The sequence below is a fragment of the Hyaena hyaena genome, unplaced genomic scaffold (assembly GCF_003009895.1).
Source record: "Hyaena hyaena isolate Hyena2069 unplaced genomic scaffold, ASM300989v1 scaffold_613, whole genome shotgun sequence".
NCBI lineage: Eukaryota > Metazoa > Chordata > Mammalia > Carnivora > Hyaenidae > Hyaena > Hyaena hyaena.
The window spans coordinates 610,029-637,927 of NW_024081245.1; the positions used below are offsets into that span (position 1 = coordinate 610,029).

The following is a 27,899-nucleotide window of genomic DNA, read 5'->3' on the forward strand; positions in this document are numbered from 1 at the left end:
ATTAAAGTTCATTAGGTCTTATTTTTCACTGGAACTTAAAGACTTTATATATGTATTTTAATTTAGTAGGTCCTCCAACAATATCATGACGTAGGTAGGATTATTCTTATTCTCATTTAAGAGAAAACTATACCCAAGGCCCCACAGTCAATAAGTAGCTCTACAGAGGAGAAACCTACCGGAAGCCCACAAACAAAAGTTTCTGGGCTTCATGATCAAAATAGTTCCATTTGGTGGTTTTGTTAGGTTACAGCTTCACTGGGTCTCCCTCCAGAATCTAGGACAATCCAGATTAGCCTGCAATTTCAGTAAGAGGACACATGCTCTTTTGTCACTGATCCTTGAAATTAGTTTTATAGGGAGCCATTACACTGCACTGGGGGAAAATCTATTTATATAACAGGTACTTTATGTACAGCTGTGTTTGAACAATCTGTTAATGTGTATTAGATCAACAACTTTCAAAGAAATTTGTTGTTCAAAGAGAATAAATAACCCTACTCCCAGGATACTAACCTCCCCCACTCTTCTAAAAACAATGAGTTCTTTTGATCATGGCCCACAATAAAAAATAATTGTAAACTGTGATTCAAGATATATATACTTGTATATATTTAAAACAAAATTTTCATGAAATATTATTTATTCTGAATACCCACAACACACTCTGATATTTTCTATTCAGTCTCGCTTTTTAGTCCATACTAATCTATTCCGTTCCATTCCATTAAAAATAGTGCTGGTTCTTATACACTAAACTGATTTCACGATGCCCCAATGGGTTATAACCATGGACTGAAAAGCAGTATACTACATGGAATTAAATCAAGTAACTCTGCCTATTCCTTAAAAACAAAGCAAAAAAGCATGAGTCTATCTGTTAATGTCTAAATGTTTATAAGGCTTTTTTTTTTAATCTGTAGAAAAAGGTTAATGATTTTCTAAAAACATTAGCAGCTCAAACCATGGATATTTTCCCCATTAATGAATGACAAGCAATATGTAAATGTTCTCTTAAGAGCTGCTTGATCTGAACTCAATCAAAATAATAGGAAACATAAGCCTTATACAACATTACAGCTCATTCAAGAGTTTAATTGGTAATTAGTAACATTTTCAAAGAAGGCACAGGCAGCCTTTTTATTCGAAATGGTTTAATAATATTCTTAATTTCTCTTTAAGATTAATAAAATTGCTGAATACTAGAAAATGTGTAGTAATAAAAATTGAGACTCACAACCCACTTAGGTCCTTCATTAAAGCTGTTTTAAATATTCTCTTTCAGTTGGTCAAAAAAGACTTAACACTTGCTATATACCAACCACTAGTTATTTTAAAAAGGCACTTGGAAGGAGCACTGACCTATTGCAGAGTCCCACGCTTCTGCATGGCCCATTTGAGGGGAGACTGACTGCAAACACATAAACAAAAGCTATGGAAATCATACACAGAGAGATCCTGGGCAGCGTTATGGGTCACCACAGGCACGAAATGGCAATGACAGCCAGATCTTGGATGGTTCTTAGAAACTGCAATCAAATATGGTTTCCAGTAAAACCAACCAAAACATTCTGCTTTCAAAGCCATGTACGATTTTCCCTCCTTACCACATTATGATGCTAATAGCGTATTCTAATCCCCCTCTCAAAGTACAAAAATGCTTAATACAATATAAACTGAGAAATACAGAATAAAGAAAAACAATCAGAGATACCGACAAAGAAGACAGGGATTCAGGGCTCACATTGTTCACTTAAAGGCTAAATGATTTGAGGCAAGGTATTTAACCTCCCAAACTACAGATTCATCAACTACAGATTCATCATCTGCATTTATATCTACTCATATAATCATTGTGAAAATAAAGTGAGACAATGCACGTGAAGGTACTTTGTAAAGTGCCAACAATGCTATTATTTTTTATTAGAATCACTAGATAGAGAGAAACTGAGAAAATAAAATATTAACCAAATATTAAGACAGTATAGAGTTAAGACTTAGCAAGTCCTTAAAACAGTTCTATTTGCTTTTCATGTACCAACTCAATTAAAACCTGTATCATGACAGAATATCTGAATCTAACCACTGGTAATAAGAAAGTTTCTCCTCAAATCTTGGACACACTAAGGTTCTTCTCTAATGGTCCTTGGCCAGCAGGAAAAAACAATCTACAGACTTAATTAAAGGAAGGGCAAGAGTTCACATCACACCACTCCACCCATGTGGTATATTCATTCTTAGCAGAGGCATACCACAAAGTGGCAGCTCTTTCCTAGAGTTCAAAGACAACCTCTGTAGGGCTAGAGAGGGGGAGCCCTCCCTGTATCCTCAGCAATGCTGCAGACCAACCAACCAGGCCCATCCAGTTGACACCTACCACTGGATCTTAGACTGTACTTGCCCAAAAGGGCATTCTGGGGTTTTCTGTCCAAATGTATTTCTGCAATCATTTCTATTACAGGCAACTACTGTTTTTAGATAAGAGGCAACCCTAGAGAGTAACATGGATCTCTGGAATGTAAAACCCTGACTTACATGGGTGGGATATCCAGGCTACATGTTTCCTACTGCCCTGGTTGGTTAATACTCTGACATTAAACTTGATAAGTTGTAGTACGGAATGTCCTCAAGCTAAAAACAATTTTTTTTTTTTGTTTTTTGAAAGGTCATTTAGGGTGAGCTTGGGTGACTCAATCAATTGAGTGTTCAACACTTGACTTTGGCTCCGGTCACAATCTTGCAGTTCTTCAGATTGAGCCCTGTGTCAGGCTCCTCACTAACAATATAGAGTCTCTCTTGGGATTCTCTCTCTCTCTCTCTCTCTCTCTCTGTCTCTCTCACAAAATAAATAAATACAAACTTTTAAAAAAAAGTTTTTAAAAAGGTCACTTAGAACTCAGGATGCACTTCTGCGCATTAATTCACAATGCTGTGAACTAACCTGTGTCCTACAGCACCCACTGTGCCACTAAGCTGCCACACTACCAGGGGCAGCATTGCAGAGCATAAGCTGTGGTTGCACAAGGACAGAGCTGGGCCCCAGTCCTGCCTCATCTGCCTGCTGTATAATCTCACTCAAATTTATTCAACTTCTCGGAGTCTAAATTTCCATAGCAGGCAAATCATGTTGGGGTATGAAAATTATATATCAGAGGCTTAGTATGAAGGTAACTTGGACCAGTTCTCCCAACCTTTTTCAGAGGAAAGCATGCAGAGAAGAGGATAGTACTCACACCACACCATGGAGTAAGATGCTACTCATGGCGAAAGGTGACCAGCCTATGTGGTCCTGCATAGCCACTCGAAGGGCTGAGGGGTTGGTATCTCTGGCATGTATGCCTGAGACATAAAGAGTGTGTCAAACCCTAGTGGTGAGGCTCTGATTACCAGTAAATATACACAGAGTGGTCTCCAGTGGGGCCAGCAGATCACTGACAATTTCACCTCATGGGCTTGGGCTCCTACTGTGAAATAAGAGTGCCTTAGAATTCTCAAAGCCCTTTGGACTATCTAATTCCACTTTATACTATTCCAGAACCTAGCTATGCTCAGAACAATGTACCTTTGTGTGATTCCATTTTGGACTGTTGTGATTACTCCTGCCTCTATGATTTGAACAAGAGCATCTCATGAGATGGGAGTGGGGTATCAGGAAGAGGAATTTTAGGTGAAGATGAAGGTGCAGGTAAGCATAGAAGCCAGAGTCAGAGGTGACTGAGTGCTCACAGTGCTGAGCGTTCTGTATATGTTACTTTAATCTTCATAGCCATCTTGGTTTGATTTGGTTTGAAGGAAGGACCCACCCATATATACTATGTATATTTTTTAAAAAAGGCTATCCAATGGATTCAAATATCATACTCCAGATCCTCCTCTCTGGAAGAAGGGGTCAAATCTCAATCAGTGTAGACAAGAACGAGACCTGACTCAACTCTGATCTTCCTCCTTTTGGACATCATCTCCCTGGTTCAGGCTGGGAAGCTTCCTTCTACCAAAGCCATTTTGTTAGTGGGTTTTTATTAGCCACACTAAACAACAACAAGAAATGCAGGGTGAAATTTAAAAACTTGGCCAAAGGTATATACTGGAGTAGTTTTCAAACACAAGGTGTTCTGCTGATGGGTCAGAAGTTCACAGGGCCTGTCAGACCTTATCAGAGGGGGAAAGTAAATCTCCTACAAAACACCGCTTTGGGTTAACTGAAAATATATCATTGATATCCTAAATTAACCCTTGATCCTGAAAGCTAGGTTTTTCAAAAGTGTTCAAACACACAAAGAACATAAAGGGACCTACAGAAAAATCACTAAATGGATTCTAAATTCTGCAAAAGCCAACAAATGTCAAAGACAGTGTGGAAGAAGAGCTCTGTGTGGCACTATTGAAGGAAATACCTACATTCTAATTCTTAAGGGAAAGGATGGGAGAGCAGAGGCCATAGTGAATAGTGATGGTAACACAGGGAATATAATTTGCTTTAATAATTCATTGGGTTGCAAGACCTGTCAAGTATCAAGGAATTAATACACCCAAATATGCTAATTTTGTATATACAAACTCTTTGCAGAAGCATGGGGAAAGTTATCATAAATCATTCGATCTGGAATAGACACCTGGTAAAACAACACCAAAGATCTGAAAATTAGGTGGGCCAGGGCCAGGAGAGCCTGAAAGCTTGGCACTTATCCAAAATAAATCTATCTAGTAGTGATACTCATTCATCCTTCCATTTAGAGTTAAATAGGCATATTTCAAAATAAATTATAAGAAAGGAAGTATTGGGTAATCCTCAAATCACTAATTTCAGTCCAAAATTATTAAAATAGGGTATTTTAAACTTAACTTTGCTTTGATGCTAAATTCAGAGAGAAGAAGAGGTACATCAACAAAGGAAGTAGAGCAAGGATTATTTACCAAACACAATCATACGATGTTTATGAAACCACATGGTTAAATAGTATACCAGAAGCAATTTTCAGGGTTTCAGAAACATATTATGGTAATAGGGAGAAATAAGGACAAATCTTCCTTTTGATCTCCTCTCTCTGCACACTAGTTGAGATTTATGTAAGGTAGCATGATTTCATCAATTCAGCCTTATCTTTGGCCTGACTTTACAACCTGTTATGGAAATCTTGCCTGGACTGCCTGTATGCACACTGCTCCAGAGAAATCAGCCCTAATATTGTCAGAAACTGACTTTCAAGTAAGTCTGTTGGTAATTCCACATTACAATAATTCCACAGTTTAGTCAGAAAGCATTTGAAAAGATTTATAACTTTGGTTGCCTCTTTTCTGATAACGGAGGGCTTTTTCGTTTGCCTTTTGCTTTTAACAGTTTGACCATTTTTGGCCACCAAGGCATTGTAGCAACTTAACTACAGTTTGTTTGTTTTCTCTCTCATTCCCTAGTAACTAATCATGTTAACGTGTTGTTAGAATAGCATCACTGATTTTTGTTCTTGGCCTGTTATCCTTATGCTCTGAAGGTCATACTTAATTTGGGGCAATGTTTTCCTTTTCATTGTTAGAATACTTGTCACAGAGGTCAAGGCAAGCATGACAATTAAATTTTACATTTCCGAGCTGAAAAAACTCTGCTGTTCTTCCAGAACAGTTTCACCTTGCATTGTAATGAGAGGTGGTTAACTTTGAGTAGATTGTGAACCACTAGTTACCCTTATCGTCAGAATCAATTTAGATTCAAACTTAGAAGTCACTACAGCTTTCAAGATCACTACATAGGGTACCCAGAGGCAGAGGGGCAAAAAAATAACTTTGACCGAAACTCACATCCCACATAAAAACACAACTCAAAATGGATGGCTGAGGGGATGCCTGGGTGGCTCAGCCAATTAAGCGTCGGACTCTTGATTTCAGCTCAGGTCATGATCTGGTAGTTCATCAGTTCAAGTCCTTCACTCGGCTCTGTACTGAAAGTGGGAAGCCTGCTTGCGATTCTCTGCCTCCTCTCTCTGCCCCCTCACCTGCTCTTTCTCTCTCTCAAAAATAAATAAACTTTAAAAAATGGATGCCTGACAAATACAAAACATAATATTATAAAACTTTTAGAAAAAAAGACAAAAGAAAATCTTTAAGACCTATGGCTGAGTAAAGAGCTACACCTGATACCAAAAGCACAATCCATAAAAGAGAACATTAATAAATTGAATCGCATCAAAAGTAAAAACTGACGCTCTGCAACAGAGGCTGCTAAGATGAAAACAAAAGCTACAGACTGGGAGAAAATGCCTACAAACCATTCATCAAAAGACTAGTATTTAGAATGCAGAAAGAGCTCTCAAAACTCAACAATAAGAAAACAGGCAAAAGAAATGAAAAGACATTGCACTGACGATGGGCAGATAACTAATAAGCACACAAAAAGATGTTTGGCTACTCTAGTCATTAAAGAAATGCAAATTAAACCATGAGATACCACTACACATCTATCAGAATGGCTAAAATAAGAAAGAGTGACAATACGAAATGCTGACGAGGATGTGGAGAAACTGGGTCATTTATGCAATGCTGATGGGAAGGCAGGTAAAGTGGTACAGACACTCTGGAAAAAAGTATGTGCAGTTTCTTACAAAATTAAATATGTACTTCACATCTGACCCAGCAATTCCACTCTTGGGCATTTATTCCAGAAAAGTTAAAACTTATATTTACACAACAACTTGCACACAGATGATCTCAGCAGCTTTAGTTGTAATCACTCCAAACTGGAAATAACCCAAATATCCTTCAGTGGGTTAACAGAAAATTGTGATACACGAATACCATGGAATACTACCCAACAATAAAAAGAAACAAATTATTGATACATGCAACATCTTGGACAGATCTCCAGTGCTATGGTTTGAAAGTTTGTGTACCCCCAAAATTTGTATGTTCAAACCTAACGCCAAATGTGATGGGGTTAGGAGGTGGAGCCTTGGTGGGTGATTAAGTCATGAGGTTAGAGTCTTTGCAGATGGGATTAGAGTGCCCTTATAAAAAAGGTATGAGAAGGCTACCTGCCCTATCTGCCATGTGAGTTTAGAGCAAGAAGATGGCCTTGTATGAACCAGGAAGCAGGCACCTGGCACCCTCGTCTTTGACTTCCAACTGCCAGAACTCTGAGAAATATATTTCAGTTATTTATAAGGCACCCAGTCTGAGCTGTTTTGTTATAGCAGTCTTAATGGGCTATACAACATAAGAGAATTGCACTGAGTAAAAAAAATATCTAACTTCAAAAGGTTATATATTATATGATTACATTTATATAATATTTTTGAAATGATAAATTACAGCAACTGAGGACAGATCAGTGGTTGTCGGGGTACCAAATACTGGCTACAGAAGAGTAGCAGAGGAGATCTTTTTGATCAGTATCTCGATCATTGATGTGGCCACAGATATCTATACGTATAATGAAATTACATGACCTAAATACACACAAATACAAAAATGAATGCTTGTAAACCTGGTTACATCTGAAAAAGGTTGCTGGATTGCATCAATGTCAATTTTCTAGTTGTGGTACTATAGGATAGTTATATAAAGTGTTACCATTATAGAAACTGGACAAAGACTATAGGGTATCTCTCTGTATTATATCCTACAAGTATATGTGAATCTACAATTATCTCAACACATTTTTAAAAATCACTGTATAGTTCTTATTTATTTTAAGTTTCATCTATTAGGTGCCTGATTTCTTCCTTCCCCTATCTTGCTACTCTCTGTAGTCTTAAAAGTGGAAAACATTTCACTGCAATCAGTCATTTAATTCTTGCCTTCCAAAAACTCCTATTCACAGTTTACTATTACTAATTGGAGCACACCTTTTTGGAAACAATGCTATACTTGAACAGTGACTCTTAGATGCATGAAATGGTCAAAATACTTTCCGAGTCTAGGTTACTCTATTGGTAAAATAGGAGGAAACCTAGGTTAGGTTTATTGTGAAGACAAATAAAATAAGTATTTTGCACACAGTAGTTCCTTAAATGTTCATTGCCTTTCTTTTCCTATTAACAATCTAAAACCTAGCTTAGGGGTGCCTGGCTGGCTCAGTCCATACAGCATGGGACTCTTGATCTCAGAGTTGTGAGTTTGAGGCTCTTTCTTAAAATAAATAAATAAAATAAATAAAACCTACCTTAATTTCTGGATTAAAAACCTAATTAAAAAAACTTTGGTTTTCAGTTCCTAAGGCTTACATTTGGAAAACAAGAAATTCCTCTTTAACAAGCATAGACAGAGGATGTGACGAGGCTGAATTCAGTTCTTAAGAAATATTTCAACTTAGGAGACCATAATGATAATTTTAAACCTATGTGTTCTCACTTTGAGTTTGAAACCATCCTTTCTACCAAAATGGTGTTTTAACATATCATTCATTTTATTATGATGAGCAGCTGCCCAATATATGGTTAAATCTCTAAAGAGTAACTGATCATAAACTAGATTATATCCATTCACAAACCAACAACTGTATGTATGTTAGAGGAGTTCAGCTTGAATTATGAGACAAACTCCAATGGTGGAAATTCATCCATTCCATCTACCTACAAAAATACTTTTAAATAACAGACTCCCAACAAGGAAATAAGTTTTCAATATGTCATAGATTTTCAGTTATAGCTAAACCAATTAAGATACCAAGCAGCAGGAACTAAGCATTTAGGTTCCAAAATCCAATATACATTGCTAAATGTGGGATTCCAAGCTCAGTGCATAATGACAGTTAGATTCTCTGAGCAACAGTGGCCTGAGAGAACTGTCAAAGATGGAAAGACAAGAACCAAACATTATTCCTCTACTGTAAGCAAGTAAAAGGATGACACAAAGTATATTTAACTTCTATTGGCTGCCTGCTTTGTTTATGAACACTTACAAAACACAGAATGCCAAGTCATACTTGAGGACAAAGTCCCCATCAAACATTTTCTTAAAGTACTGATAATTTTGCAAAGCAATGCTTACCTAGCAAAATAACTTTGTTTTCGTTCCTTCTTCTCTTCCTTGGTATCCATAATACACAATCAAAATGCAAAGTATTTGGAAAAGTCCTTCTTTTTAATCAATGAGTCATAACCCTATAATAAAAAAAAAACACAACAAAGCGACTGTAAATTAAGAAGTTTAAAATAGCCAGTATGAAGAAGAAAGCAGAGTGGAGCTACATGCCCCCACCACAAACGGAAGATAAACTTTTAAGCTGTAAAACGCAGTCACGTGAGTAATACACAAAATGCAAATGACCATGGAGGCTAATAAAAACCTACAATTAGAATGGAGGTGTTAAACTAAAAAAAAATGTGGCTGGAAAAATAAACAAGTATTTTCCTCATAATTAACAATTATTTCAAAATATGCTAAAAGGAAAACCACTGTTTTTTGAAGATTTTAGGCTGCCAATGCAGAAGCTAATTATTTTTTTAAATTTATGAACTCATAATACTTTTTACAGGTAATTAATAATGAATATGTCTCATATGTAATTTTGTTTTTTTTTAATTTTTTTTAAATTTATTTTTGAGAGAGAGAGAGAGATAGAGACAGCATGAGCAAGGGAGGGTCAGAGAGAGAGGGAGACACAGAATCTGAAACAGGCTCCAGGCTCTGAGCTAGCTGTCAGCACAGAGCCCGACACAGGGCTCAAACCCACGAGTCATGAGATCATAACCTGAGCCGAAGTCGGACGCTTAACCGACTGAAGTATTTACATATGAGGCACCACTCATATGTAATTTTGAAAAATGGATCGCTTAGGTGTTTTACAAGAATGTTCTTTCTTTAAAAATAACATCAGTGTTCCACTTTATTTTCGGAAACATGCCAGTGACTACATCCCAACTGAGCAAATGTGGAAATGAAAGCACAAAGCCTCAGGAAGCTATTCTTCAAAATGGCTTTATATGCTTGTTCTGCCTCTCCCCACCCCGCTATCCTCACCTATGCTTCCCAGGAGCGGCTTAAACCTCTAATAAAAGGTTGTCTCCAGATCAATCTTCCTTAAATACCGCTTTCATCATGCCACTCCCCTGCTCAAATATTTCCAATGTCTACTTACTGACTGATTCACAGACCTAAATGTTCTCAAAGATTAACCTTTGCTAAAATCTGTCCCCTCCTCCTGAGGGGTATCAGACTTAAAGCAAAGAATGTTCATCGGTCAAAATTACTTGCTAATTCATTTCAATTCAATAAATATTTTCATTTAAGATTTCATTTTCAAGTAATCCCTGCATCCAATGTGGGGCTCAAATTCATAACCCCAAGATCAAGAGTTTCATGGTCCACTAAGTCAGCCAGGTGCCCCTTCAATGACAATTTAATTCACATACATATTCCATGGAAGGTACTCTGATAAGTATCAGACATCAAAGATAAATAAGCCATGATATTTGGCCTAATAGTGTCTCCTGTCTTACAAGGGAGATGCTTAGGATGTCAGGTCAATGGGATACTGATGACTACAGAGGCAGCGCAGGTGCCACTACAGCCCAGAGGAAGAACACTCAGCCTTATGCAGGGTCCACCCCATACACTCTCCATGCACACCAAGATTTGAGGAATGAGTATAGGTTTCCTACTTAAAGGGTTTCCTGTGTTGTTCCTAGTGTGAACAACACAAGAAGGCACATATTTCCCTGCTGCTCCAAGATTAAATGTGAAGCAGGGAGATGGTGGGGTGAGGATGAAGACATGGGCAGGATTCGGGTCATGGCAGGCCTTTTTATGTCACACTAAAGAGCTTGAACTTAATCCTAGCTATGCTTTATGTGCTTGCTCACCCTTTGCTGCTCCTATATCAGATGTCACAAAGCAAATTGTGCTGTGCTCGCTACAGACATCACTGAACTAATCAACATGAGATAAAACCAATTTTCTAACCCCTGATGTACATGAAAGAAGTTGCCAAAGCATTTTACATGAGGGAGTGTGATATACCAAGGCTGTAAGGGCAGTCTTGAGAGGGTTGAAAAGAGCATGAAATAGATCTGTTGGGAAGAAAAGACAGTACAATAGGTCAAAGAGGAGGGCACACTCTTAGGCAGCAGAATCCAACACAGAAAGAGGGGGGAATGCATTCAAGAAATATTTAGTAGGAGGCAAATGGGTCAAGACCTGGTGACTCATTCAGTGTAGACAACATGAGAGAGGCAAGATGAAGAATGCCCTCCAAATATCTACTTCAAGGGCTAGGTGGACGGTGACACCACACATAAGATACAATCGACATGAAGCGGGCAGGCCAGCTGTGGATGGGGGGCATGGAAACAGACAAAAGATCAGTTTGGGACACATTGCCTTCGAGGTGCCAGTGGGACAGTCAGCTGGAGACATTCACCAGATGTTTGATTATGTTTAAAGCACCTGAGCGCAGTGAGGGTTAGGGAAAAATGATTTAAAATTATCAGCATATGGTAGTGGTGAAGTCAAAAAAAAGAAAAAAAAAAGAAGCAAGTAACAATACGATGATAAGAACACTCTGCAAATACACAGCTACACACAAAGCCCTGTATGGAAACAACAGGGCCATGTTCTCCACTCTTACTGGCTTACCTCCATGTCCCTGGCATGCAACGTGCCCTCAAGGACTTTAACAACCAGTAAGGAAAATAAGATAAAAATATGTGTGCAAATAAATATATAAGATAGGTGTGCAAATAACTAAAATAACAGGTAGCAACTTGGAGCTGTCCAAAGAAGTAAGAATACAAAAGATGCAAAGCTCCATTTTGATAGGGGTAATAAAGTAAGTCAGGGCAGTGAAAATTTGAACAGGTAAAGAGAAGAGAGAGACCACATTCCAGAAAGAGGGATCAGCTGGGCATAGGTATGCACAGGAAAAGAACAAGACACATTCAGGCCAGGACTGAGTAGCTATCAGATAAGAAAGGGGAAGCAATCACAATGCCTGCCTACCACAAGTTATTTACTTCAACATATTAGGCACATGTTCTCTCTTTTAAACCTTAAAACCACTCTGTGAGTTTGGTATCCTTATTTCCACTAAACAGAGGCTGAGAGATACTACCTTCCCTAGATCAACAGCACCAGCTGTGGTAGAGCCGGCATTTAAATCCACTTTGGTGTACATTTCAATGCCTTTCAACAACCTTTGGAGGTAGAAACCTTTGGAAATGAGTGAGAAAAAGCAAGCTGGAATCAACAATGTCCAATGCCTCAGCACGGATTCTGCAGGTTAGAACAAATGTCCCTGGGCATTGGGGGAGGAGGTCACTGAGATCTCTAGCAGGCCCTGTGTCAGCCTGAGTGGTGGGAGTAGAAGCCATACCTCAAGGAATGAGCATTCATTCAAGAAGTTGGGTGATGACAGAAAGAAGAGAAAGGAAAGAAGGTGGCATCCAACTCTTGTGAGGTCAGTCTCACACTGTGGCCTGAACCCACTGGGGTCCTCTCCCTGCCCCCAACCTTAATCCTTACCCTTTCCCCAGCTTCAAGTAACTTGGCTACATTCCTCTGTCCGACCAGATCCGGCACAAGGCCCAGTCCTGCTCTAAAGCCTTCCCTGACCACTTGGGTGCCCTTTTCTCTCTTCCTTAGGAGCTTACTTCACACACCACTCAACATTTACCGTGAGGCACTTAGTCATTCACTGTGTGACGATGCCACTTCACTTAGCCTCCTCAGCCACAAACAAACCAAAAGCCCCTTCAAGTCAAAAACCACCAGGTTTCACTATTTCCTTTTACTTCCCTAAATACCTAACACAGAAACAGGCAGAAAACATCCACATAAAAGCTAAGCAAGGAATTAATCCAGGATTGGAGTAAGGTCAAATATAGGGCAAACAAATACAAATCCAAGAACCCCTGCCCCTCCAACAAATAATAATTACTTGGGGGCAAGAGGTTTAGATGGAAGCCAGTCTCTCTCTCAGAATCCAGGAAGGATGAGAATCCCAGCTCTCTGCCCTGCTCTGGGCCAGGTGGTTTATTTTAAAGTTCCTCTTCTGCACGCCGCCATATGCGATGCTCTCTGTTTATTAGATTTCTCCTCATGAATAAAAATGAAGTCATAACAATCTAATTGGAAAATTTTTATATTGCAAGCTGAGCCAGAAACTAATATTTAGTTCTAGTGGAAAAATATTGACAAAAATAATCACACAAGAAAAAGATTAAATGATCCAAGAACTGACATCTGGTGCCGCTGTGTCTGTTTAGAACTTGCAAAGCTTTATTTTTTTTAATATTCTATTTGATAAATAAAAAATATACTAATCTTTGATTTCTTTTAAATTTCTGGGAATTTTTATATTCCCTAAACAAGACATATGCAGTCTTTTCAGGTGGAGACACACCAACAGATTAACCAGGAAAAGAGCAGCAAAGGATGCTATAAAAATGATTTGCACAGAGCACCACACAGCAGCCTTCATGCTTTGCCGAAGAACCAGAGCTCCTTAAATCAATCACTAATGGGAACTACATTTTCCATTATAAGTGGTTATAATGGGCTTCTTAAAAGCCCTTCTTTCACTTACTGTTGACTCTTCTTCACATCAATAAACTCTAGACTCATCCAAACACTGAATTAGAAGAGTCTCATGCATTTACGGCACATTACGGACCAAAATGAATTTCATGAGGGAAGCACAAGATGAATCTTCTATCTAAATATTTCTTCTCATGATCTTAAGTCAGAAAAGACCATTTAAATAGAAATTCAGTTCATTAGAAAATAAAAAAGGCATGTGCAAACTCCTTACCTTGTAAGAACTGCACTGAAGAGAAAATATTTCCTGTCTTACCAGCAAAGTACTCTCTGTTTGAGACCATGGCACCACTCAGAAAGAATTTAAGAGCTACAGGAGACTCCCTAGGCATAATAAACCAGTGTGGACCCACACAGCCCCAGGTGGCTTTCTGACTTTGCATCTAACAGCCTGCAGCTCCTTGCACATTCAGGTATAACCAGTCCAGACTAGAAAAACACCAGCGTACCTATGATGTCCATCAACTGTTTTTCCAACAACATGTTTCCTATTATACAAATGATATAACGGCTAGAACATGTTTTGAGGCTTGGTCACACTAAGTTTGGCCACTTAAGGAACAGACCAAACTATAACCTTTTGATGCAGATATTTCTTTCTAGAAAATGCTTATGCATCTACAGAAATAGGTGTTTGGTCTTTCTCAAAGCTACACTGTCATCTAAACAAAGGAAGGATATTCACATTTCAGCATTAACCAAGGTCAGATTTGAATACTCTCTTTAACAAGAAACCTGGGAAGAAAGGCATAGAAATAGACACGAAAGGGTACCACAAACACGTATATGGAGCATCCAGGAGATAACACCCCCCTCAATAAACAAATGTGTGTCAGAAAACCAAAACAACAGAAAACAGAACTTAAGAGCAACCAAGAGCTAAAAAGTTATTCCTGAAACAAGGTGATGATCAAGGACAGGCCAATGGTCTCCTACTTGGAAAAATGGGACAAAGCCAACAGATGACAAAATAAATGGAAAACTCATCAGCTCTTATTCCATTACTCTTCACCTAGGAAACTGAAGTTAGAGCTGTAAAGAATTAAACAAATGTGAGCTTCACTGAAGTAGAGAGAGGGGCACCTGGCTGGGTCAGTCAGTACAGCACGTGCTCTTGATCTTTGGGTCCCGAATTCAAGCCTCATGTTAGGTACAGAGTTTACTTTAAAAAAGGAGTGAAGTAGAGAGATTTTATCAAAGCTCCTAGATACTTTAAATGAAGACCCATCTCTAGGCTAGCTAGATCATTCTGTGTGTTCCATCTAAGAAGAGAATGTGCAAATGAGATTTCTAAAAAGTCACTGGCAGGGTCAGGAATTGTCACAGATGTGGAGAGTGCCAGCAGTACAATGGACAAATACATTATTTCAAATTTTATTTTTATTTTAGATACTGACAAAAATTTTATTTATTTTTTAATCAATTTTTTTTTAATAATTGTCAAGTTAGCTAACATACAGTGTAGTCTTGGCTTCAGGAGTAGATTCTTGTGATTTATCACTTACACATATAACTTGTTGGACAAACACAAGTTCAACAAAAGAGAAGGGATTGTGCAAATTACACACTGCACAACATTGCAGAGATTCCCAGCAAAACGTTAGAAATGATCACTACAGGCAGGTTAGCCAGGACTTGGAACAGGAGGCAGTGAAACCTGGGATCCAGAATATTTACAGAAAACTAATGATTCAGCAGAACTACAATAAATGAACAGATCCCTTTCTGAAGCCTCTACCTTGGACCAAGTACTCTGCTGGAGACAAATGATGAAAACAGCATTCATGGGCCAGGAAGTTCAAGTGGAACAGGCAACTGAAACCCACTGGCTCGTAAGACAAGTGGCAAGTCCTCTGCTATGGGCAGAGCACCGAGGGGAAGCAACTAATTCTGCCAGGGAGGCAAGGGCAGTCAAGGAACCTTCACCGGTGACTCCAGAGCAGGGCCATGAAGGAGGAGCAGGAGTTTCCCCAACAACACGCAGAAGAGGTTGGGCTCATTAGGCAGACTGAGGATGTGCAAGCCATCATCAGGGAATGTGTGTGGTGGAATCCTGAGTGGTCTGGGATGGCTGGAGTACAGATCCAGTAGAGGGGAGGACGTTCAGGGAATGATGGCTTATTCAAATTACACTGACCTAATTTCCCTCCAGAAACACAGGTACTATTTTCATACATTAAGGATATGAGGTAAACACAGGGTAACTGTACTTAAAGGTATCTGATAAGTTTCTCTTGATCTGCTTATGGATAAGATGAAGAAAGGTGGAATGGACTTGGGTGGATGCTTCCATGATCACATGGCTAAAGGAAAGCGCTGAACCACTGTGTCAAGAGGTATGTGCTGACCAACCCAGAGCAGGGAGCTGACCTCCACCTTCAGTCTCATCGGAGGATGCTAATAACTTAATGCAGTATTTGTTCTTAGCCCCCATCCTCATCAGTTAATCTACTACTAACTTGGATGAAAATCAGGGCCTCCTCGTTAAACTTTTGGAAGAAGGATAAAAAACACCTAATATCTGGATTCAGACAGACCTCAGCTGTCTGTAGGAAGGTACAATTTACCCCATATGAACCTGAGGTTTCACACATGGGTAAGGAACTAAGGAATGAAAGAGACAGAGCTTCGCATTAACACAAGTGAGTATGAGCTGCACTTTTAGGTGACAATAAGCTCTGTACACCCAACAGTGTGATTCCCCTGCCCTTCCCTTCAAACCAAACAAAAAAATCCCACTTAATCAGCTCAGAATACAAAAGATTATGATGATCTGTGCCACCCTTCTTGAGGATTAGAATATATTAAGATGACTGCATTTAATTCTAGGACTTACACTACACGAGAAATATAAGGAAAGTGAAGGAACCAGGATGGTTAAGTGACATATAATTAAGTTTCTAGAGTAATAGTCAAAGGAGCTCGTCAGGTTCAGCCTGAAAAGAGCTGGGATGAACCTGACAGCTATTTTCAAATATCTGAAAGATCCTATCTGGTCTCAGATTTAGGCTTGTACCAACTGACCTTCAAGGGGAATAGGAATACCTAAGACCAAGCATAAGATACGGAGGGATAGGGGTCTTGGTTTAACATAAGGAAGAACTATCTCGCAGACAGAGGCAAAGAGCTACTCCCAGACAAAGCAGCTTCCTAATCTTCAAATGTGACTGAACTCAAGCTGAACAACCACTTCATGAGATCAGTGCAGACCAGCAGTTCTTGACCTTATCAAATCAATAGCCCTCATCTAAATAAATATGTATTTCATAATATGCCTCTTATAACACTGAAATGAAGTTGACAGCTAATATAACCTAGGTATACAGTTAATTGTATGAAGTCAACATAATGCCCAAAAGGAAAGTGATTTATAACAGGTATTTCAATAATTAAATTCTCAGGCACAAGTTCACTAAAGGACACAATGAAATACTTAGGTGCCTGCATCTACTTCTATAGGGCAAATTTAGCTATAGAAGAAATAGGATCAGAAACAATTTCATTATCAGTGAGAATTAGAAAACGAAAAGCAGAGGTAAGGGGGATAGGAAGGGATGGGTATTGGGGCTAGGGAGTAGTGCATAGAACATTAAAATAAAAACTAGTGCCATAAATAATAACTGGGTATTTTTTTAACATTCATTTATTTTGGGGGGTGAGGAGAAAGAGAGAGTGAGTGAGTGCATGAGTCGGGAAGGGGCAGAGACAGAGGGAGATAGAGGATTCCAAGCAGGCTCCGTACTGAGAGGAGAGAACCCAATGCAGGGCTCAAACCCAGGAACCATGAGATCATGACTTGAGTTGACGTGGGATGCTTAATCGACTGAGCCACCCTGGAGCCCCAATAGCCAGGTATTTGTAAACACAGTAATTGAAAACTATTTTCTTTAGAATGTCCCAATAAATATTCACATAGGTCCTACAGAAGATATAAAATTCCCAAGTGTAAGGGACAACTCCTTGTTGTCTCGAACTGTTCCACTCATTACAGGGCATTTGGCACCTCTACCGCCCCCCAACTAAATGCTGATCCTACCCCCCCCATTCCGATAACCCTCGGGAACAGTGTACCCTTCCGGGGATACTGCACTCATTGAGAACTACTGTTGCAGAGGAAAGTCAAGCTCTGTAGGTGAACTAATATTTAACACTTTAATTAAACATTTTTAATTTCAAAAATTCCTTCAAAGCTGAGATTATATAAACTCCACACATGAGAATTTCTCTGTTTTCAATATGATCTGTGCTTCATCTGAGCCCTGTGACCCATGTTATTAAGGCACCACAGCACCTCTGAAACAGGACAGGCCTGGTTAACATTCGGACTCCAGTATCTCCAAAGTATATAGTTGTGGGCAAGTTACTCCATTTCTCTGGCCCTCTGCTTCCTCATCTGTAAAGGGCTGTTTACATACAGAATAAATGGGTCCAAAAGGTGTCTACAGAATCTAGTGCCTGGTGGGAACAGAAAATTATAGCCAGCAAACCCAAATATTCAAGTATTCAGGAAACTTATACACACCTTCAACATCACCTGAAGAGCTAGAGTCAAATTAGCCCCAAACAGAAAAATCACACAGTAAACTAACTCAAGCTAGGCAGCTCCAGTGAACGCAAAGCTGACAGCGATCAGCAACAGTTCACTGTTTATTGAACATTAACCACAAGCACCAAGTGTTTGTTCAGTGCTGTTACACACAATGTTTAATCTTTATGACTGTATGAGGGAGTTAATATTCTCAATCCTTTTCAGATAAAGAATCTGAAGTTTAGAAAGGTTAAAGAACTTATTCAAGGTCAAATAGCCATATGAGTGAGAGCCAGAATAATCAGCTTTACCTAATGCCAAAGTCAAAACCACTAATAATGGCCTCAAATGAGAAGGTAGATCACCACACAGAATTTTCACATTAGCTGCCTGATCCTTCTTGAATTCACCCACCATTAATAAGAACAAGAGTATGAATACCAGTTTTCTGGTCAATTGTCTTCTAGGATGTAAATCTTGAACTGCTGGCAGTCTAGTTATTATTATTCATTAATAAATGCACTGCAGTGACTATGTCCATGCATTCAATAAATATTTACTGCACTGAATGAGATTTTTAAGGAGCTAACTAGAAAGCACATTCCCTTAATCCACTAAACTAAATGAATTACCTCTTTAGTCTTAAGAACCGAAATGTCACAACTTTGAATATGCCAGGAATATTTCTTAGCAGTTGACCATTTTTCTGTTGTTTTGAAAAGAAGTCCTCTGCCTATCCAATTATTTTCCACTAAAAATCAATAAAAAGCAAAGAATCAGAATCAGAAAATGGAATTTTTACCTTTTAAAAATAACATTTCTGGGGCGCCTGGGAGGCTTAGTCGGTGAAGCATCCAACTTTGGCTCAGGTCATGATCTCACCGTTCGTGGGTTTGAGCGCCACGTAGGGCTCTGTGCTGACAGTCAGCTCAGAGCCTGGAGCCTGTTCCAGATTCTGTATCTCCCTCTCTGACCCTCCCCTGCTCACACTGTCTGTCTGTCTGTCTGTCTCTCTCAGAAATGAATAAAACATTTAAAAAATTTTTAAAAATAAATAAAAACATTTCTTTATTGATTTTAAGTTATAAAAGTCCTTATTTTCTAGATACTAAAATTGTAGGTCCTTTTTAGAGCTGAAAACTATAATTCTATAAAAATTCTACTAGAGGTTTTTAATGTATTACATGCACTCCTCCATTAATACTCATAAGAAGATAACAATTCAGTTTTGAACAGTTTTCTACCATGCACAAAGACAGATTAGAGGGGAAAAATACGCAGAAGGTCATGTATAAAAGTTACTAGAGGCAATAAAAACGGAACACAGTCTACTCTGCCAATCTCACTTCTCATACACAGAGAAAACTTCCTCTTTCTCACCATCAGTCACTATTTATTGTCTGCTCTATGCAGATGATTGTCTTTCACAAGAATGGGGGAAAATCTGAACTCGGCATCACTCTCATAAGTGGTTTCTGGGGACACCCCTACTACTGCTCTAGCACCGCAAAATCACCCCTGATGATCTCGAAGATGAATCTAATGGTGGTAAGCACCAAAGAGCATCAACAAAGAAACAGGTGACATGGGAACAAAAGTTTGTCCTCAACTACTTCTGGAATTCACTTTACTATTATCAGACCTATGCTAAAATCCTAGGATCTTTGGCCTTTTGAGTTTTTTGTTTGTTTGTTTGTTTCGTTTTGTTTTGTTTATACCAGACCTCTTCTGGCCTTGTCCCAAAAGGAACAAGCCCTACACTCTTCTGGAGTCTCTCTACTGGTACAGAACTGAAGTTCGTTCCCCAGGGCCTTGCAGAAAATGGATGCCAATGTGGGGCACCCGGGGGGCTCAGGGGGTTAAGCGTCTGACTCTTGGTTCCAGCTCGGGTCATGATCTCATGGCTTGTGAGTCTGAGCCCCAAGTCAGGCTCCACACTGACCACAAGGAGACTGCTTGGGATTCTCTTGCTCCCTCTCTCTCTCTGCCCCTACCCCCACCCCCGTCTCACTCTCAAAATAAATAAATATTCAAAAATAGAAAGAAAGAAAATAGGTGCCAATTTGTGCATAACTTTTCCAACTCCCTGTGCTTACAGCAACTGCTATCACTACTGCATGGGTTGCACCATGCCCTAACTCCTTCCATTTCAGAACAGAAATACAGGTGAGCAGTGGTTACTACTACTTATTTACTATTATTACTACTACTAATAATAATAATTTCTTATTGTTTTTATCATCCTTTAGTGGGAGGTATCTATTTGATAGATCTGAATTAGAATTAATTGATGCAAATAAAACCAATAAAATTAATAGATAAAAGATGTCATAAGTGGAATGCTTTTACAAAGAACATACAGTTTATGGGCTTCCAATACTAGTTTTCAACAATTCAATCTGAGTGTCTTTTGAAACTATCAAGAGACATAAAAGTTCACTTTGCCAGGTAAACCATTTCACTAAGGAAAAGATGACGTGCTTCTGTTCTCTTACGGACGGTATCTGCAATTGAATGCATTTTTTAAATACACTGGCATGCACTCGCACTTGTAAAAACGCAAACTAAAAAATAATTTGTCATTCTTTTTAATGTACTTTCAGTATATATTTATGTAAAATGGAGGGTACAGGAGGCAATAGACAATTTACACTTACTCCAAAATTAGTGCCTTGTCACTCATATGTATGCAATCTCTTCAATTCAGTAGGCATTTGCTAAAACCTTGCTTCATTCCCACCACCATCCTATTTATCTAGTGTATGTGCTGCCGAAGCGAGCACCACCATACTATTATTTATCTAAAACCTATGAATCGAGAAAGGACTCAACAGGCTCTAAGAAAACTTTGATTTTAAACAAGGTGATAAAATTAACATAAATTTAAAAATTAGAAAAAAAATGGGTATGATAAAAATCAATGTCTAATAAACGTGTTATGTACAGAGAAGTGTTAATGGAAAGAAAAGGGCTTGGTCACATGGGCCAGTATTGTTAGGGAAGGTAGCTAAACCAGGACAACACTGAAAACAACCATTCATGGTTATACTTCAACAGCACTGCATGGTCAACAATCATTATCTGTAAACTAGAAACAGTTTTACCCTTAATGATAATGTTCTCTATCCGAGCACTCTCAAGTGGACTGTAATTCTACCAGATTCTCCTCCTATGTCTAATGTAAAGACGAAGAGGGTCACATGGTGCTTTGGTCAGTACAGTCTAAAATGTGCTAAATGCACAAATATGGATTCGGAAAGAAGGCATAATGCAAAGTGTCTAAAAGGCAGGAAAACTGCCCAACACAAAATTAAATCAGCATTGTGAAATACCATGACCTCTTCTTGGAAAAAAAAATGTACGGGATATTCAACTATACTTTTCCATGTATTAAACTATGGTTTAAATACATTTTCTTTTAAAGGCTTAGTAAGTTGCTTTATAAAAAAGTTCTCGTAAAATTCTAAAGAAAGCAGCCCTTTGCTACACTGGATTGTTGTTCTCAATTCCGCACTTCCTCTCTGTCGGAGAAAGCTACACCCACACCCTTTGCTACGCCACCTTGTGGCCCTTTGCGCTACTGCGCGAAGCCTGCATCCACCCTCTTGACCCTGTGGCTTGTTTTGAACAACAGGCAAAGAATTAACAGCGTACCTACTTCAACTTGAGGCTCTAGGAGGCCAGGAAAATGTCTGCTCTCCACCAAAAAGAGCACGCTCCAGGTGGCAATTTTTCCTTCTTCAGCTCTGTCCCAGGATAAAAACATGTAGAAGAGACCTGAACTCCTACCTTAACTTTGGAATCCAGCCCACCCCTGTCAAACTGAACTAAGAGCAGCCAAACCACAGTCAATCCACAGATTTATGAATATGAAATAAATAATTGTGGTTCTAAGCCACTGAGATTTGGAGGCTGTTATGCAGTATTATCACAACAACAACAAGCCAATATACCCTTAAAAATATCCTGATCCACAAATTACTCTGTGGATTTTCACCAGGAAGATCAAAGCCACATATTACATACTACTATCTATAAGAATAACTCAACCAAGGCATGGAATACCAAAGCCCAGAGACAGAAGCAGCCAATTAATACAAACAGCCAAGAAATCTTCAACTTCCTTTCCTTCCAGGTGTCATTCACACCATAATCAATGTGCATCGCTATGGAAGTTTAGCTATAAGAAGGCATCATTCGATGCCAAGGGTAACTTATGCACATCTTCGTACACTTACCCGTATTATTTTTTGTTATCCATGTTGAACTGTGTGGTCAGTTGTGTTACTCTCCAGCCCCTGTGCCAAATGTTTAAATTGTATCCACAGGACCACATAATGTGACTTATCTGGAAAACGAGTACTTGCAGATGCAATTAGTTATGATGAGGTCATACTGGAGTATGGTGGGCCTCTAATCCAGTATGACTGGTGTCCTCATAAGAAGATGGCCACATGAAGATAGAGTCACACAGGGAGAACACCATGTGATAAGAGAAGCAGATTACGGTGATATAGCTGCAAGCCAAGGATGCCAAGGATAGCCAGCAAATCACCAGAAGCCAGAAGAGGCAAGGGAGAATTTCTCTAAAATTTCAGAGAGATCATGGCTCTGCCAACACCCCAATTTTAGACTTTTAACCTCCACAACTGTAACACAATGAATTTCTGTTGCTTTAAGCTACACAGTCTGTGCTACTTTGTCAGAGCAGCTTTAGGAAACGAATTCACTTATTTTAAAGTGTATACACGATCACGGTTCCACGGGAACACTGCACCCAAAATGTTCTCGCTTTCCCACCATGGCTGTTCTGCCACTTTCTCTTATAATTTAAAGAAATGTCAGCAAGTAACTGATAGCACCGGTATGCCTTTTTGTATTAGATCAGAAAGCTCCCACAGTTAATTAACATCTGTACCTAGGAGATACTTTAAGCACACATAGCTTATTTGAATAGGTGGACAGAGAACTGACCTGATTATCAAGAAGAAAAATCTGAACATAAACAGGATTTTGAAATATTCTGAGAATACAGCATCACCATGTATTATGCTGCTGTTATCACACTGTAGCAATTTTAGTCTAACATAAAATTTAATCTCATGCTGCTAGGTTTCCCGTGGATACTTATGCTATCTCGTACCATTTTCTAATTAGTTGCTCCTCATGCCCCATTCTTCTATTCAGACCGTAAGCTCTCTAAAGGCAGGGAACATGTCTTACGTTTTATGTGTATAAGCATGTACATGTACACACACACACACACACACACAGAGACTACAGCTCTTAGCTTAGTTTTTAATTTGTCATGGCTAAATATTTAAACTGACTTCAGGGCATGGAACAATAAGGTCTTGCCTTTTATTTAGATCAGTGGTCTCCATTTTATTTATTATTTTTTAAGTTTACTTATTTATTTTGAGAGAGAGAGAAGCGGGGGGGGAGAAAGACAGAGAGACAGGACAAGAGAGAGAATCCCAAGCAGGCTCTGCACCGTCAGCGCAGAGCCCAATGTGGGGCTCGCTCCCACAAACCATGAGATCACGACTTGATCCGAAATGAAGAGGTGGATGCTTAACCAGCTGGGTCACCTAGGAGCTCTGGTGGCCTCCATTTTAAAAGTTATATTTCACATCAGTTAAAGTATCTGAACATAAAGTCCTCATATGTAATATATTTTTACTTCTAAAAAACATGTCTTCTGCACTAATATATGCATTGTAAAACATGTAACAAAAATAAAAGTCCTGAAAAGATGATACAGACCTTCTTACAATTTCTTCCCTTACCCTCGTGGGGCACATGAACCTCAGGTGGGAAACCACTGGTCCAGACTACAAGGTAGATATATGAAAATATTTCCTAGGATTTTGTCCTTTCCAGTTAATGCAAGATCTATATGAATCTAACACATTCTCTGGAAGATTCACTAAATTGTCTTGATCAAACAAGCAATAATTTAGAGTTGATGATAGAGGTGTCCTTGCAATTAGGAATAGTTTTTATATTACTGGACCCCAACTGTAAACCCACTGCTAACCACGGTGCTCCCTGCAACTGAGCTCTTTACTTTTTAGGCTTCAGGAATGAAAACGTATTATCAAACTTTCAGGTAACTATCTAAAGACTGAGAAGACCAAGTGATGTAACATTCTGATTTTGAAAATAGGGGCACCTGGGTGGCTCAGTCGGTCAAGTGTCCAACTTCGGCTCAGAGCATGATCTCACAGTTCGTGGGTTCGAGCCCCACGTCAGGCTCTGTGCTGACAGCTCAGAGCCTGGGGCCTGTTTTGGATTCTGTGTCTCCCTCTCTCTCTGACCCTCCCCTGCTCTCAGTCTCTCTCTCTCTCTCTCTGTCTCTCAGAAATAAATAAAAAAAATTAATAAAAAAAAAAAGAAAGGAAGGAGAAGGTTGGACAGAAGAAAGATGAAACAGAACACTCACAAATCATCTCTTAAGAGAATCCTGTCACCACAACAGCCATCTAATCTTCCTGTGTTCCTCGTGCACATATGTGAACAACTGTGTGCTGGAAAACTGAAGGGCATAGAGTAATATAAAACACAATCCTATCAGCTTGCTGTAAGAACAACTAAGCCATGAAACAAGCCAGTATTTAGTTTGTGGTACAAATAGTTAAGTGCCAAAATAACTAAAATTAGGGTAGAGAAGATGTCTTGGAAAGTGTTTATGGAATTAAGTATCAACCTGGTGCAGAATATTGGCTTTAAAGAAAGAAATGTGCAAGGAAATTTCCAATAAAGGAGGACAGTCAACAGCCCCAGAAGCAGGAATTACCCCTGTGTGGGAGAGGGGTCCTGTGGTGTTGTGTTTATTCAGATGGGGAGCAGGAGATGAGGAGGAGTGCCCGAAATGTAGAGAAGATACAGGGCCATTACCATGCCGGCTACATTCTCTGGCTTAAACTTCCATGAGAAAGCCACTACCACTACTAAAATGTCATCAGTCATTTCATTTGGTCTACTTATTCTTGAAGAACTAGCCTTGGGGCTGATCCATACACAAAACAAGCAAGCTAAGTGCAAGAAAATACCAAGCAGATGGCATGTGGGTGAAAATGTTGGGGAAGTGAAATATTAGCAGCTTTGAAAGGAGGAAAAGAAAGTAAAATATGTCAAAATGAATATGCATTTGGTAAAGAAACGTCGTGAATATAAGAATCCTATGATACATTAATTTCAATAATTTCTAACAAGTATCATTGTAATGTATATGGATAATAAAACTGTGAAAAAATAGAAATTACCTATGATCCCATCAAGCAGGGGGAAAGCTTTTATATTTTGTCACTTTCCTGTCTTTTCTTCTATGCAGGTGCATTTTAAAATGGAATTAGGATCTTTGGTGCACCATCACTTACAACATGACTCCGCTATTGGATTTGTCTCAAATTTTCAAATCATCACCCTTGATAACAACTAACACTTAGAGTTGCTTACTCTGTGACAGTACTTCACATATATTAATGTATCTAATTCTCAATACAATGTGGGAGGTAGATACTATTATCTTCATTGTATAGATGAGAAAACCAAGAATAAATTAACTTGCCTAAGTTCATAGACCTGGTAAATGGTGGAATAGGATTCCAAGTGGGGCAACTGACTCTAGAACCCCTCCTCTTAACCCCCTAACCATCTCACATGCCTCCCAAAGACAGGATAGTAATCACTGAAATTAAGCCTCTTTCCTGATTTCCTTAGGAGGTACTCTTAGAATAGAATCACTGGTGCCAAAAAATTCTATTAGCTAAACTATTCTCAATCTAAATATGCCAGCACAGGGCACCTGGCTGGCTCAGTCGGTTAAGCAACTGACTTCAGCTCAGCTCATGGTCTCACAGTTCATGACTTCGAGCCCCACATCGGGCTCTCTGCTATCAGCACAGAGCCAACCTTGGATCCTCTGTCCTCTTCTCTCTGTCCACCCCCCACCCCCCCATCACACACACACTCGCTGTCTCTCCAAAAACCTAAAACTCAAAAACATAATAAAAAACATTAAAAAATAAAGTATACCAAAATACCCTCTCACCACCCATAGAAAAGAATATGACCCAACCTCAACTTTGCCAGCACTGTCATGGACTTTTAAAATCTAATTATAATTTGAACTTCTTTGATGCAATGAAGTCGAATACTTTTTCACGCATTGGCTATCTGTAGCTACTGACTTGTGAATTTCCTCTTCCTGTTATAGACTGACTGTGTCTCCCCCACCCCCGAATTCTTATGCAGGGAAAGCTAATGCCTAAGGTGATAGTATTAGGTGGGGCCTTTGGGAAGTGATTACCAGGTCGCGAGGTCAGTCTAGACTCCTCATCAATGGGATCAGTGCCTTCATAAAAGAGGTCCCAGAGAGATCCCTAGCTCCTTCTCTCATACAAGAACACAATGAGAAGTCAGCAGCCTGCAGCATGAGGAGGGGTTTCACCACAGCTAGACCACGCCTGAGCCCTGATCTGGGACTTCCAGCCTCTAGAACTGTGAGCAATAAATGTTGCTGTTTATAAGCTACCCAATCTATGGTATTTTGTTACAGAAGCCTGAATGGACTAAAACAATTTCTTAAAGCATGCTTTTTAAAGAGTTAAGACATATCGGGCGACTGGATGGCTCAGTCAGTTATGGATCCAACTTCAGCATAAGGTCATGATTTTATGGTTTGTGGGTTCAAGCCCCATATCAGGCTCCATGCTGACAGCTCAGAGCCTACAGCCTGCTTCAGATTCTGTGTCTCCCTCTCTCTCTGCCCCTCCCCAACTTGTGTTCTGTCTCTCTCTCAAAAATGAATAAACAATAAAAAAACTTTTTATAAGTTAAGGCATATCAAACTGAAACTGTTTTGGGAAGTGCCTGCCATGATTTGAGAGACCAGAGAACTGCTAATGAACTGTTTCAGTGGAACCCAGTAGCCAGGCCATATTTTAAGGGAATCACCACTACCTAGGGAGGAGGGCTCAGATGTAAACGTCTGGGACCATAAGGAATGAGCAGCCTCTCCCAACAGCCTAAAATTGTGCTTTAGATCATACAGCAAGGGCTATATGTATCCAATAGCTAAAATATTCATGACTACTATTCAGGACACCCTCAATTCCTAGTATCAACAGGTCTGAGGAAACAAATCAGTAAATCTGATGTTTGCTGAGTCAGGTCAGAATTATAGAAGGAAAATGAAAGATATTGAAGGATCTCATAACTACAAAGTCATCTCACGAATTTTTCCTATTCTACAAGGCATACCTGATTAGTGATCAGAATCATCCTCCAGTCAGGATTCCGTATGAACGGTGCTGAACAAACACTATTATATTCTTAGTCTCTTAAATCCTCTGTTAATCAACAGCAAATTACCTCGTGCCAGGCGCTTTGCAATAAAACTGAGCACATAAGACACCCTGTTTTTACTTGGCTTGGAACTAAAAATACCTCCTTCACATGCTTAGGAGTCACTTCTTAGAATGGATCACTCTCTCCAGATGTTTCACGTCATCTGTCAGGGTCGCTGTTTAATGGCACCCTATCTGGAGGCTTTTGCCACTTTGTGTACGAATCACAGAGGCAAACAAACCCAAGGGCAGAGGCATAAAAGACATACTTCAGATGAGGGCCATAATAAATATGAAAGTTATTTTTAATGGGTGTTAACACAATGTTTGAAAGAGAATTAGTAGAGTAATCAGGGATGCTAGAGAAAATGATACAGACAAGTACTCTACTGGGGGTGGAGGAGAGCAGAAGAGGGATGAATGGTTAAATAAAAGCTTCAACCTTGGCTTTTTTTTTTTTTTAACCAATCTTAGCATGCTATCCAAAATCACAG

General features: G+C 39.2%; 1 protein-coding gene across 4 annotated transcripts in view; it reads right to left on the reverse strand.

The window, feature by feature from the left end:
- NCOA7 (nuclear receptor coactivator 7) overlaps positions 1-27,899 on the reverse strand; it is a 150,868-nt gene that overhangs the window by 115,828 nt on the left and 7,141 nt on the right. For 3 of the 4 annotated variants that reach the window (XM_039257344.1, XM_039257346.1, XM_039257343.1), the window contains exon 2: positions 8,980-9,092. In XM_039257344.1, coding sequence (XP_039113275.1) covers positions 8,980-9,029 — 50 coding nt within the window. In that variant the 5' untranslated portion in view covers positions 9,030-9,092. Of the gene's footprint in view, positions 1-8,979; positions 9,093-24,497; positions 24,515-27,899 lie in introns of those variants that run through there. The other variant, XM_039257345.1, reaches the window with a different exon arrangement.